The sequence below is a fragment of the Haliaeetus albicilla genome, chromosome 2 (assembly GCF_947461875.1).
Source record: "Haliaeetus albicilla chromosome 2, bHalAlb1.1, whole genome shotgun sequence".
Lineage (NCBI taxonomy): Eukaryota > Metazoa > Chordata > Aves > Accipitriformes > Accipitridae > Haliaeetus > Haliaeetus albicilla.
In genome coordinates, this window is record NC_091484.1 from 42,380,820 (window position 1) to 42,396,037 (window position 15,218).

The 15,218-nt window shown below is 42.7% G+C and overlaps 1 protein-coding gene across 5 annotated transcripts in view; it reads right to left on the reverse strand.

The window, feature by feature from the left end:
• Positions 1-15,218, reverse strand: part of CREB5 (cAMP responsive element binding protein 5) — a 263,971-nt gene that overhangs the window by 69,776 nt on the left and 178,977 nt on the right. For all 5 annotated transcript variants that reach the window (XR_011322443.1, XM_069772575.1, XM_069772560.1 and 2 more), the window contains 2 exons: positions 5,270-5,396; positions 3,013-3,123 (listed from right to left, as the gene is read on the reverse strand). Coding sequence is in view for 4 of the 5 variants with exons in the window: in XM_069772575.1 (XP_069628676.1) it covers positions 3,013-3,123; positions 5,270-5,396 (238 nt within the window). In the remaining variant the exon portion in view is untranslated. The remainder of the gene's footprint in view (positions 1-3,012; positions 3,124-5,269; positions 5,397-15,218) is intronic.

Sequence of the window (15,218 nt, forward strand, 5' to 3'; positions counted from 1 at the left end):
GAAGGAACATTCTCCTGAAAAAATTAAGCAAGGAAACAAGCATCTTGGGTGGCAGTGGCTTGGTGGATTTCTATAAATGCCAGATAATACAAGCCGATTTAAATACATATAGGTAAATAAATTGCTTATTACAGAAACATAACATTAACGCAACACATTCTATATGTGTCTGTAGATGTGCTTGTGTATCAGACAATGTATGTACTTATCAGGCTGGCTTCCACTTCCTCCTACAAACTGATCGCGAACCAATCAAGGGTGTGAGTCTTGTGCCATCTATCTGCTCTCTCTAAAAAACCTGCCATCACACAGCATCCATGCTGATATTATTTATTCATATTTATTTTACAGAAGCAAATTAAGTCACACACATCACCAAATAGTGTTACGACTGCTGCATACCAAATCATGCTTGCATTGCTCAGGTACATACTTTCATGAGGCCAGAAGGATTTGGTCTCACATCTGGGTCTCACATCTAGACGAGCCTGTCCTGCATTCTTTCATGTAGGCACGAAGAAAATTCTGATCCATCTGCCATGGATTTGGATGGCTGATGAATCAGGCCCAAAGTCCCCCAAACCTCTCCAGTTACTGCAGTCATTAGCTGCAAGAAGCTTAGATGACTCTGCCTGGTCTTCCACACATACATTCTTCACGGTGTGGGGCCAGCCAAAGAGAACATAAGCAGTGCTGGATGCACCAGCAGTAATAGCATTAGCAGAGTTGGGGGAAATCTGAAATTCCTTCCTAATGCAGGACGCAATCCGGTAAGGTACTAAGCACCCTTGTTTTCGACTTTTTAAAAAAAGTCACCAGAGTATGCGAAGTCTCATGCTTTGAGCACGAAGCAAAGTGAAATAGTTAATAAGAACAAACATGTCTGTAATACAGATGATTCAGATTTAAAATTCATGAACTTACATGTAAGAAATAATTTTGCTCTGAATATTTCCTACATTTCTTCCACTTTGTGTTCATGCAGAGTATTGTTAATAGATTCGTATTCCTCAAAGCAGTGGCTAAATGAAGAGGCTTTTTACATTCAGAAAAAGAAGAGGCTTTTTACATTCATTGTGTGCTCAAACAGAAACAAAGTATAAAACTAGAATATAGAATATTAAAAATACCCCTGCGTTTGAAAAGAAGAAAGGTCCTGGAGCTCTGAATCATGCCTCTTACTCTTAAGAGTTAATGTGTGTGTAGATTTTTTTTCCACCTCTGGAAGAGTGGCAGAAAGCCCCTGAGAAGCAAAGGCGCTGCTTGTTCGCTATACTGTGTTTTGGAAGCGATAGCAATTTCGGTCTGAAAGAACTGTGCCTTCATACATTAGATTTAGGGACAAAACCTGCTTAATTAAAAAGTAATTTGTATTAATGTACAGTTTCAGCTAGTAAAGTACAGAATTCTCACCACATGCACCAATAATTTAATCTTGTTCTTAAGTAGCCTCGCACTTCCAGTAAAAAAAAGGCAGGGGTGCAGGGGGAGAGTAAACTACAGAACCTTTAGTCCCCAAAACAGATGCCAGTTTTAGATTTATTCAGCCCAGAAGTATTTAGCTTGGCTCAGCTATGCTTGTGTTGAAAAAACACTTGCCTATTCCAAAAAGTTTTTAACAAGCTCTGCTGCAGATGCTGTTGCCATTTGGCATGTCACCGTCACTGTGTGGTACAGCAGAGAGAGAACTCTTGACCACAGGTTTTCCTTGGCTGGGGGAGCCAACGTTTTTGGCTATTGCTCTTCTTCTGGCCAACTGGCTGCATGTTTACAGAGTGTGGTTTTAGACGGGGTGTTAACAGAGGTTGGGTTAACAGCCTAACCCAGACCAACAGTGAGGTGAAGGCATGACCTATCCAATCTAAGAAAACAGAGATAGAATAAGCTTGTATATGTTGTTGCTCTTATCCCAGAGTCTCTTGCATGCACCATACCTATAGACAAGAAGATATTTTTCTTTGCCTCAGGATAGATGACAACAACTTTAAAAGCTGTACCAGTCATGCAAAGTAGAAATATATAAAAACATGTGGTTGCTTAATCTTTGTCGGCTTGATTTCATTCTCTCACCTACGACAATTTTACTTTGGCAAAATGCCACTGAAGGAAGTTCAATGAAGTTACTCCTGTTTTCCACTATGATGAGATATCTTGAGAGGATAAAAACCCTACAGAGTTAAACTGCAATCTTCTGTCCTCGTACTTCTACTAGCCAGCAAATGGCAGTTCTGAAACTGAAAAAGCCTAAGTGTTCCTACATTGATCAACTCGGGTTCCAGGGATATTAGTGCCAAATACCTCCATGAGAGTGCATAGAAAGCTGGGGAAAACTCACAAATGCCCACCTGAAGTATAGTTTACCTACCCTAATCCTATACCAGTGCATATGCCTGAGAAGCCTTGACCTTGTAAGACATACAACAACTTTAAAAAACACTATGACATTTGACTTGTATAAAAAAATTATTTTCATCCAAATTCTGACTCTTCTATTTGACAGCAACACCTTTGTTGCACCCAAGCAATAGAAAACATCCCATTTTTATAAACATTGTTCGGTCTGCTTTTCTAACACTGCCATTACCCTGATACACCATGCACATATCCGGAAAAAACAAAGACTATGTACACTCCCTCCACATCAGACACTTTTTACTTCACTCTTTACTAACTGACAATTTTCTTTAAGCCAAGATGTGGAGCAGACATCAGAGAACCAGCCAGACCATTTGCTTAAATTCTACTAATCTGCCACAAAAATCCTATTTAACACAGTATGGATCAGATAGCCCACCCTTCACTTCACTCACCAAGAGTTCACCTAGGACTAGGAACATCTTGAAAGTTCATAGAGACAAAGGCAATTTACTGCAGAGTATTAAAAAAGTGTACAACATATGACTAAGAATGAAGTAAGCAGTGTCTGGCTACATCCCCCACTGTCTGGCTAACCAGTACGCGAGAGCAATACAAGAAAAGAAAATATATATTTTTTTAATTTTCTGTTTTTACCATTTTGGCTTCTGAATGCATTGGGGGGACTTGAGGTGAAGCACACGGATTATTGATGTTCGGCCCCTGCATCCCCATGATGTTGGAGTTCATTGACATTTGTCGCTCCATCTTTTAAAAGAAAAAGAAAAAAAAAAGGTTTGAAAACGTCTGGAGACATTTGCAAGAATTTATGCTCAGTTTCTATTTAAATGGACTCAGTTTTATTTCTTCATGTCATGACTGGAAAAATAACAATCTGTGTCGTGAATTGCATGTGTGTATGCATGCAGGCGTGTGTTTCATCAGAATCGGCCCTGAAAACTCACAGCCAATTACAAAGAAAAGGGTTCTTTACTAAACAAATGTAGCAGCCACCCAGGTTTGAGCTTTTTTGTAATGATTTTCTCCCTTTCAATATAACAACACTTGGAGTTAAGTGGTTTTAAAAGCATCACTGTATAAAGTTGTGGCTTTCCCTGTCAGTGCAGCCCAACTTAGCTTGTTAAAAACATAAATAAAAATCCACAATCTTGAGTATATGGAAAACGAGTTGGCTCTTTTTCCTTCACTCGGACTGCTCAGCTGAAAAGAGTTTTCCATATGTCTTGTAAGGGAAGCTTTCATGTACTGCTGAGATAGCAAAAAAGAAAGCAGAACTCCTCCTGGCTATTGAGAGCCCTTTCTGCAAGCGAATCTCACTAGGCTGGGAGGGAAGGATACGATTTTCAAACAAAACCTGAGGGCAGTAAGGCCTGGATAAAATAATGTCCTGGGGTGTCTTCCTCGAAAAGAGGCAAGCCCTGTTACACTGCTAGTGACTGGTAGGGGGGATAAGTAGGGTTTTGGTGCTGCTTTCAATCAGAGCTAAGCACCCTGCCTCGCTTTGGGCCAGTCCCCTGAATCTTTGGCTGATACAGGAAAGAAGCTTTTGGATCCTCCTGAGCGTTTCCAAACAGGGGAACTATTTTTTGTGCCCTGCGGTGGAGTATTGACTCCCACCCTCCATGATCCCAGCAAGAATGGGCGCTGGGCCTGGGGGAGAGGACAGTATCCCACTGCCCGCTGGCGGGGAGAAGCTGCCTCCGCCAGGGTCCCTCGCCCTCCCCATGGGGCAGGAGCAGCTCCCGCTGCCATCTCCTCTGCAGCCCTTTCAGGAAGGCTGTGGTGCAGGAGCTGTAGCTGGGGCAGCCAGCGCTGATAGGGTCTGTCTCGCCTCCGTGCTCACGTCTCCGGGCTTCTCAGCCAGAGCACACCTGCTTGTCAGCAAGGAGAGCTGCCCGAAGGGCTCACCGGCAGCAATCCGAAGGCCCTGAGCTTACACCGAAGCGGGATGTTTGCTCCATTTCAGGTTCCTTGGAATCATGCCAGAAAAAAACTGCCCACAGTGACATGTCTTTTTTTTTTTTTTTTTTGAAGTTACTGGTCAATATTCCAGGAGAGCCTTATTGACAAGTTACTAATTAATAACTTATTAATGACTCCTCAAATAGCAGCCAAACCTGAATCTTTGTAGCCCTGTGGAATGTCCCCCTTGCTCCAGCAAAGCCAGAACAAGCAGTGCTTTCCTCCCTCCCATGGTCAATTGCTCTCAGGCTGTCTTCCAAACTGAACATCCTGGAATGAAACTTAAACTTCTCCTCTCCCAGTCCCCTCTTCCCTGTGCCATCCTTACTTATCTCCACCCCTAATCTGCCCAAATGTCTTATACTGAAAGGGTTGTTAAAATAATTTAAGAATTTGAAGCTACAACTGCAAAGCACCCCTGTCTCCCAGAAGATGGGAAATGTTCCCATCTCTGCAGAAACGAGTGGAAGATGAGCAGTGATCATGACCAAATTCTAATGAAGTGCAAGTTACCAGGCTGGAAAAGTAAGTCACATTTCTTTATTGTTAGCTGATTATCTCCCACAAACAAAAGGATTACTTAGAGTTCACTGGTGTAACTTATGTACATGGCTTTTCCAGTTTTGTCTGTCTTCAGAAAAAACTTTTTGCTCCAGCAGACATACTGATCTCCCCTACATGACCAAGTGTGAGAACCAGAAATTGTAGTCTCATGTAAACTGTGTCTAATCACTCTCACACTAATTAACATGCCATTAACTGCACCAGCAATACTCTTGTGTAAGATGAAGCAATGAAAAGGGTCTGGCTTCCTTAACTCATTACACTTTGGTTTTTCAGAAAATCCAGCAGACTGTCACCTCTGCATAGGCTGAATCGAGCAAAAAACCAACCTTCCTCCCCACCAAAAAACCCAAACCAAAAAACTTACAGGCATGAGTACAGCAGAAGATCCAGGCATGGTAGGGTTGGGCAGGGTGCCGGGCATAGAGGCAGGCATAGGCTGTCTTTGTCGGTTGTGTAGGTGCAGTAGTGAAGACAGAGAACCTGGGACAGGCCTAGGAGAAAAGGAAAGAAAGCTGTCACGGGCTATGGAGACCAAAACAAGCCTTACCATGCCAGCCATTGCTAGGCACAGGCAACTCTAGACAAGCAGGCGCAGATAAGCCAATCCCACTTTTGTCCTCTCCTGCATAAATCAGTAGAACAGAAAGTTTTCAAGAAACAGATGAATCATCTTCCCTCTACTGTTTATCGGTTAAAGCACCAGTACAGTTCACTGACAGAACATGAATGTAAACGCAACAGCCACTCTCAGGGTATGCACCTCTGCATCTTACAGTGGCCAGCAAAAGATTTCTACAGACAAAGCAGGAAAATTTCCTGGCATGCCACACCAGTGCATTGCTGTAAATTCAGCCCTCGGGAACAGAAATATCTGGCTGATAGCTTTGCAGACTATGACAGAAAATTAAACACTCTTAAATTAATTCTGAAATTTTACCACCTGTAAATAAACTACCCTAAAATGAGTATTTCATCTCTTGATATTCTCTCCTGTGAAACTCTACCAAGTCTTTGTTCCAAAGCAAGGTTCCTGATTTTACCAGTTAGCATGTCACCAGGGCACAGAAAATGGAAAAAAGGAAAGAAAATTAGCAAAATTATATTCAGATTAAGTAGCTTGTAAAGGCAAAAAGCACGGACTATAAAAAAGCAGAGTGAGTTATTTTGGCAAAAGGAGTTCAAAAGATTTAGAAGGATTTTTCTAAGTACAGCACAGGGAAAAGAGTGCATGTGAGAAAGCAGGCCCACTCAGAAAGAAGAAGAATCATAAAATTAATGGATTAAACAAAGCTGGGACAACTCTTTGAAAATAGCTTTTAAGAATGTGGTCTTGGGAATTAGTTAAATTAATCAGCTTTTTTCTTTTTTTTTTTTTTTTTTAGTTTTGAAGTTATGAGTGGTGTTTAGTTATGAAGGTATCAGTTGCCTGAAGTTTTTGGTAAATAGAACTGGTTACCTTTTCAAAAAGCATGAAAATAAGAAAGCTTTCACATACAGTGCCTCAACAAACATTGCTAGTATAAGCTACTACATTAAATTCTCACAGAGTAGGATGCTCTGCAGTATAATAGGCAGTTTACACTGTTTATTAGGCAGGAGAGAGAATACACCTAGAGGTGAGAAGGACTGGAGAGAAGGGGGCATAGTCCAGGAGCTTGAAAAGCCTTTGCAGGGGGGAGCATGGGAAGAGTCTAAAGACAATTTGGAGCCTCTAAACATCAGCATTGATTTTCAGCCTTGGCAGAAGCATCCTTTGCTTCAGTGACAAATCCACAGCCAACCATGAAACCCTCAAAATTGAGCTGGGCTGGTCAGGGAAGCAGAGTCATAACCTCAGAGCTGCGAGGGGGAAGACAGTCACTTCTCCCACTTGGTCTGAACCGTGTCACACCAAATGATGGGGCTTTACTTCTTGCCCCTCCAACTGTAAGTGATACTGGCAATCATGAATACATACACGCCTCCTCTAACTTTAGCTGTCACTTCCATTTATCTAACAACAAGCAAAGAGGCCAAAGGCTGTGAGCAATGGGATTCACAGACCACCCATATGGAGGACACCAAATCCAGGCTCCCAAAGCGGAGGTGCCTGTCTCATGGCAACACCAGCTTCTTCTGACCTACAAGTCTCATCCTCTTCTGCCCAGAGCTCAAACCACCTAATCCCTTCTTCCCTAAAACTCCCCAGTATTTCCCATCCTTGGACTTTCAGTCCTTCAACCCTCCTCTCTTCAAGCCCGTTCCCCCCAGAAACATTTCTGTCCCAACAAATGCCACCTCAAAGTCCCTGCCCTGCCCAGACAGCCCTGCTCTTCCCACCCCTCTGCCCTCAGCTGCCCTCTCTTTAGCAGCTGCACATGACTGAACCCATCCTTTTGTCTTGGTTCTCCATGGAGAGAAAAAGCCTGTGTTTTGAAGGATGTTTTAAAAATTCTCCCAGACACATACAGTACTTATTCAGAAGGGGGGAAAAAAAACCCAAAACAACAACAAATGTATCTCAGATACAGACAAGAAGCTCTTCCTACGCTTCCCCGCTTATCTGTTGATGGAGGAATATGATGTACTTCACATCTTCATACCCCCCCAAAGAAACTCAAGACAGTATCTCCCAAATATGTTGTGCAACCCTGTGAGAGGGTACAAGAAGCACTGTGAGGGACCACAAATCAATTCGGGGATAGGGCACTCCATGGTCAGCTCAGCACAAGGCTAAGCCTAGGGAGCTGTAGAGGTGGTGTAAATGGAAAGGATGTAGTGCAGGAAAAATTAGCTCGGAAAATAATGTACACAGCCCCTGACCCACCCTACTCTCCACTTAAAACACAGCTGCTCCATGTACCAGCACTCATTTGCACAAGAGGACTGACGAATCATTAGGACAGGGTCAAAACAGCACGAAAAGCAGATTCAGTGATCCTTTGAAAAGAAGAAAGTGAGGAGTTACCAGGCTGAATGTGAGGAAGAGAACAATCTCAGTTTGGTTTCCAGAGGCTGTGGTGACCCCCACAAGCAGAGTCCACTTCCCACCGGCCCATCCTCACCTCAACTACCACCTGAGCAGCAGGCAACAAGCTCAAACAGGTCTTCTCTATCTCGTACTTTAAAGTCTGTGTGACAGCTGCCATACAGAAGGGCTGAGACCCCCATGCTGGGGGGGGGGTGAGGAGCAGAACAGAGCGTGCTGCAGCCCCTGCCATGGATGCACCCAGGGTTTCCTCCCAGGAAAGTGGGCAGGGAGGAGCGGGCAGGAAAGGAGCAAGTGCTGGTGCACTCTCATGCCTGTCCTGGGACAAGACTGAGGTGTGCACCCAGCCACCCGCCCGCCGGAGCTCTGCAGCCCTCTGGGTCCACTGGCTTAGACGCAGCCTACAGGAACTAACAGGAGCAATGCATTCAACAGAAATATCACTTGAGTCTTCAGTGGGACCGAAGTAAAACAAGTTCCATGACAACAGCCCCTCCCCTTTATTCATTCTGAGACCGTCCCACATACAGACCCTTTGTACAATTCAGCAGTTTCATAATAAGCTTAGGTGTTAGGCTGTTTGACAGAAACTTATTTTGGCTTGACCTATGCAATTTGTGCAAGTGATTCTCAAGGGACTGCACAGTTTCAGTTTTGCTTATATGTTCCAGAGCCAAAAAAATTTCCAAAATTGCTTTAATGAGTTTGGGAATATGGGACTTGGGCAAAAGGGAATCATTGGTATTTATTAAAATGGCAAAGAAGCTTCCTTGCTGTCCCCAGTTTCACCTTTAATGCTGCTTTGCTTTGGGGGTCTGCATACGCTTTACACTTAGCTAGAGGAAAAAAAATCCTCAGTACTTCAGGTATTTTTTCTTGCTACACTCCTGCTAGTCTGTTCCCAAGGGTGTTTTTGCAAAGAGGTGCAGAGCAGTCAGAGAAACCTTGTGCTTCAAGGCTGACCCTCTTTGTCGAAAAGTCTGCACCGCTCCTGCCACCAATAAAAGTGCTACATAATGCACACCAGATTCCACTCCCCATTGGGGAAGCTGACATTGGCCAGTACTCACGGATACTTCTATTGCTTCCACACTGAATACAGGTCATCGATTAGCACGTGCTCGTGCGCGCTCACTTGCACAGAGTTCAGGGAATGTGTATGGCACAGAACCGTAATAGGCTGAGATACTCAATTTGTCTAAGACATTTCTTCTCCTTCCAAGGACAACACAATCTCTTTTGTTGTTGCTTTCTACCCTGCAGCAAAGAAAGCCAGTGAGAGTTTATAATTGTTATTTTTAATGTTGGACACATCGACTCTGCTCCTCTCTTTGTAAATGCTGAGGAGGTGCTGCCTGCAGCCTGTCAGTCAATATTGCTGACTGAGGATTTTAATTCCTTGGCACCTGTGTTGCTAAATAAATAGGGTTGTTGGGCAAACAGCCCACAAATAAAGGACAGATAAGATAGAGAACTGGCAAGTGCTCAACCTCACTGAAAATCTGGCCATCTGTGGGTTTTTTTCCCAAATCTAAGAATTTTGTGTTGCAGCAGGAGCCTGCTGTTGGACACGATGGGGTCTCAGTCAGCATTCGTACACTATCTCTTTGGGCATACGTGGCCTGGATGGATAGCGTTACGGTGGCTTAGTAAAATATCACATGTTAGCCAAGCTGCTGTAACTGACCACGTTGGCTCCCCTCCCTCTGCACAGCCATGCTAACACCATGAGTCATCCTTACTAACATTTAAACAGATGGGCGGTACCCTGGTAAGCCATGGTGACTCGATCATGTTCCATCATATGACTCTACCCAACAATTACAGATAACTCCACTAATGTAATCAAATATCTATGATATATACTTCGCTATGTGCCTTCTTGATTAATACCATATTCTGTCTGCTATGACGCAACACCTACCTGACCCAGTTTTCTAGATTGTCTGATGACTAAACACTACATTCGTCTATTAAAAGACTAGGCTTCCCTTAACTTGTAGTCTTCACAGACAGTTTCTGCAGATGACAATTTGCTGCTGAGGTCTCATAAGCTTAGGCTCATACTGACCTAGACCATTCAGGGCTATGTGCAGCTGGACTGATGCTATTTAAAGTATCACTGCAATATGTTTTCTATTATGGTAAAGCACTCCGGGTCAGTGGGCCTTACCATGACCTCTCTCCTGCTCCTTACTCTCCTGCATGTAGCATTCATGCAAGCTCAGCAAGAACACCTGCACTGCAACCCAGTTTGTTCTACTTTAGTTGGCTCTGGTATGGAAAAAATAAAGCCATAAGTATATGGAGTTGCACTGGAGCAAAGGAACTAATCTCTTGACTTTCTATGGCCTCCAGACCCAGCCAGCTCACACAGGAGCAACCCACAGGTGGCTGGTTGTGCTGTGGCAATTCGCCATGTTGGGTCAGCACTGGCTCAGGGATTTCTGCACCACACTCCAGTTACGCAACAGAGACTTGCCCAGACTTTCATCATTTTTATATATATATGTGTGTGTATATATACGAATGTACATATATTTATTACAACAGTGCCTAGAAGCCTTAGTTCAAAAACTGTGGGTGACGTCCTGCCCCAAAAAGCTTATAGACCAAGGATCAAATGAGGGAAAGCAAGTGGAAGCAATAGGGAGACTTGGGTGAATAAGGCTAATACTGTACAATCAATGTAATGAGGAGCAACCACTGCATACCAGCAGCCTGGATCTTTTCAAGGTATGTCAGTATGTGCACACGGTTTGGGTGGCTTTCAGGTTGAAGCACCCAAGTAGCCTACCATGCTAAGAATCAGCACAGTTGGCTACAGTCTACGCTCTGAATGTCTCATGGACAAGCAGGTATTGTCGGAATTAAACTTTCATTGCTAAAAAGTAAGTTCACTGGAGCATATGATTCTACAGACCCGCTGCAAATCACTTCCACAGGAGCTACTGAGGCCAGAGTACCTGGCCCAAGTGCTGTCCTTGGCCTTCAATATCTGAAAAATTCAGTCAGAGGGCAAAGACGCGGAGGGGATGTTTTAACCTGAAAAAAGTGTACTGACTGGAGGAGTTGCCTCACTTACTGCTGGTCTGCTGTTGTTTCATCCACAGTGCCATTATTTAAGCCTATCAATCCAACTATAGCTTTCCTCATTCGTGGTCCAGTATTTGAGGTGCTCCCTCCCCCCAAAAAGTAGGGCAGTTCTGTCTAGTTTCAATTTATTCGTCATTCAGAGGAGGAAAGAAAAAACAAACACAAAGGAAAGCAACAACAAAGCATCAGACAAGTACTTGGAATACCTCACATAGTTGCAGGGACCTCACCTGACCTGCCATATCCCATGTTTAACAATGTTTTAATCACAGCATCACCAGAGAGCCAAGCCTTCCAAAAAGTGGGTGGTTTGTGTCGCTGGGTTTTTCAGAGAGCCAAACCATATTCAGGGGAAAAGAAAACTGGCACCTAAAATTAATGGCTCCCTGCCAACCTAGTAAAGATCCTTGTTTGTATTTCTCAGACAATCCAGACATCTGCATGATGTGGGTAGATTATTATTATCAGTAGCAGACATTTATACTGTGGTGGTGCCCAAAGGTCCCAGCCGGGACCGGGACCCCATTGAGCCTGGCACTGTACAAACACAGATAAGAGACAATTCTTACACAGTGTGCTTACAATCTAGAGACACAAAACAGATGAAAAGTAAAGGACGGAGATAGAACACACAAGCAAATAAATATGCTAAAGAATTGCAGATAGTTTAGTGGCACTCCTCTGGTTTCTTTTTTGTTTCTTTGTATGTTTTTTATTTAACTCTTATGCTCAGAAACGACAGGACCGAGGAAGTTTGCAAGAGGAAGGGAGTAACTAAGATTGAGACACAGGAAGGGCAATACTCTAGAGAGGGAAAATTGTGGCTCATAACTTAGAGGATTTGGGGAGCACCCAGACAAAGCTATGCTTTCTGTAGAGATTTTTAAACAGAGTGTGCATATATTTTCATATATGTGTTACCTTAAGGTATTTTCCCAGTGTTGGATGAGAAGAGATTTCAGCCTGGGAAAGAGAAACTAGCTGCTGGTAAAGACACTGGCAAAGTGAAAGTGATGCTTGACATTGTTATGAGAAACTGGAGGACTGAGATAAGATAAGGCTAAGCTGCAAAAAGTCTTAAACACAAGAAGCTTGATTCAGAAGTGAAGGGAAAGCCCTTGTAAGTGTTTGAGGAGAGCTAGCACAATTAAGATAACAAGCTATACACTGGCACAGAGGTAGAAGAAATGCAGCAAAAAGCATCACAAACAGAGCAAGATGCAGCATACAGATATGAAATGATACGGACGAAGTCAAGAGCAAGCAGAGATGTTACTTCTCAATTCATAAATCCCTTGATGTCACCTAAGAAGCTGTTCACTGGGAACGCAGCAAACCCCATCAGAAATGCATTCTTGCTCACTTGCTTTAATTCACAGGGACAGAACATCTAACTGAAGGGAAAGAATAAGCCAAAAAAAAAAACAAAACCAAAAAAGGACAGGGAATGGATATATGTACAGTAAAATACTAGAAACACCTCCAAAATTTGTTAAGAATTCCGTACTTTTCACCCGAGCTTGTAGGAAAAAAGCCCCACAAATCGGCAGCTCCACCGCTGCAATGTATTTAGTGGGCCAAACTCTATTTAAAGATTTAGTCAATGATAAATCTTGCCTTTAGAAACTCCAGTTGTGCTAATGCCACCTATATTTCCTGAACACATGTTTAAGGAACCTCTGCAAATTCAGCATAAGTACAAGGACCAGCAGGTCCTTGGAAGCCTCACAGAACCCATTAACATTTGCCTTTTGGCTCTTACAGGTCTTAGAAACTGCTGGTTTCAATCTTCCCTTCCCTCTAAATATTTCACTGGGTCTTATTGCCTGACCCATTACAAGAAAAATACGAAAAGCTAGAATGGTTTCTCAGACTATAACCTCCTCGGAGATTTTATGTTCTGCACAGTGTTATGCACACAGCTGGAACTCACAAATGATACGTGGAGGATAATGGCATAGTTAAAGCAAAACAAGGAAACACTGCGAAAGGCAGGTTCAAGGGATTATAAAGCACTAGCTCATATAAAAACACATTCTTGTAATAAAATAAAAAAGTGGGACAAAAACAAAAAACTGCAGCATAAACATGATTTGATCATGAAAGCAAGCAACGATGTCAAACTGATGTTCCACTGTCATCATGGTCTCCCAGCTCAGGAACAAGCTTAATTCTGCAGGAAAACACATGATTTTGCATCACCACAAATACAGGCGTATCAGTTGTCATTGAAGAAAAAAAGGTAGCAGTAATACACAAATGTACCAAATGGCAGCTGACTTAAACCCAGGAATAATAACAGCAGTAAAGCTTACACAAACGTTTTCTAACATGTCCATTCTTTTTAAGGGTCGGTCTTAAGACTCCAGGCTGGCAAGCAAGTTCAAGATAACTTGAAAATTTAAGGCTCATTGAGGAAAAATGTCAACAGGTTAAACAGCTGGAAAGAAACCTAAGCCCAGCATCCAGACAAAAGTGACAACTGAACATCACGTAACTCTTCTGCCAGGTTTGTGCTACCTGAAGGTGCTGGAGCCTTCATTTGCTCAAGTGACTCCATTTGCAAACATGCTACAGCAGTGCAAATGGCTTTTATTTGACCTTCGCAACTTTGCATCTGAAAAGAATAGGAGGTTGCAAAAAGGATGGAGAAAAAGCTCCTTGTACTCTTGAAGGACCAAGAGGGTATTTGGAGAGTTCTCCGTGAGTACTCACTACCAACAGATCCCTATACAGGAAATGTGGTAAAACAAATTTCTCAAAATTCTGTTTACCCTTATTATTTAGACCAGTGCAATTTAATAGAAATACTAAGATAAAAGAGCTTTGTAAACCCTGCTTTATAGTAAAACTGAAAAAAAGAATCTTTTTGAAGTGATTTATTTTTCCTTTTTTTTTGTTCTTTTTTTTTTTTAACTTCCCAAACAAAGCAGAAGTTTGTCTCTGAAAATAAGACGGTGAATTACAGCAAAGTCATGAAAACAAAGAACCAACAGTTTCTCCAGTGCAGGCTTGTTACCATGAGCTAATAATTCCAGACTTTAAGCAAGCTGAGCCTCTTTTTTAATAACTGCATGCCTCTAGGCAAAGTATTTCTACTAAAAATTATTGAGGCATGGAACAAGGCAAGGTGTGTGAGCTAATGTTGGATTGTTCAGTTACTAAACCAACTCCTATAGCAATGAGCCTGCTCTGAACTGACAGCTTATTTCTCTGTATACACTTGTATAAACACACTGCTTAAGGTCGAAATCTGTGTAAACTTTCTTTTCAATTAAAATGTCAAAGATGACAGCACATGTTTTCACTGTCCTCCACAGGATGATGGATGCTGCGGCAGCAGTTTCATGCCCCTGTGTTTCGGAGATGTTTGCCTGCCTGCATGTCTAAGAAAGATGTACTTGCTGATCTTCTCATAAGCCTGCAGGCAGACAGGACTGCTATGGAGACCTCATGCTTCAGATGGCTTAACATCTCTTGACTTTTTCTTCCTCAGCGTCCCCTCATCTGCCCCCACACCCAGTGTTGTAAAAGTTAGAGCAGGAAGGTTGTGGTGCCCAAGGAGGTTGGAAGAAGGGTCCTGAATTAAAACACCAGTTTGCTACTTAAGTGACAGGCCTTAAATCCCAGGCTGATTTCTATCACGGCCAATTCACTTCAAGCACCTAACTTAGGTCCCCACAGAAACACAGTTGCTGTGGTAGTCAACAGAAAGACACAGTGCACCCCAAAAGGAGCCTCCAGCAATTTTTCCAAAAAAAAAAAAGGGATGAATCTGAATCTTTACATTTCTTCAGCTCCATACCCGTGAAAATGAATAAAACTTTAGCCATCAGCTTCTCATTCATTTGCATCAGCCTAGGGTTTGTACAAAGCCAAAGACAGTAGCTCCAAACATTCCTGGGTGTCAAGACCATGTGGCAATACCACTCATAGCAGACGTAGCCATAATGCTACAGTTGGACTTGTAGCATCGATTTGGTCACAATCTTGCCAGAAAAAGACTGACTAATGAAAACAGTCTTGGTGAGAGAAAAACACTCCAGCATCTGCCACTAGCAGATTTAGTCTGTCTAAAGCTGACAAGACACAACTGTGCTGTATGCACTAAGGAAAGCTGAGTTTGCCCACAGTCACTAGTGAGGAAAGCAAGTAGGTATACGCATGTGAGATGATTTATTTACTGAGATCTAAATTCTACCCTCAACACCAAAAATACTATAAAAGTAACACATACTGTAGAAACTTT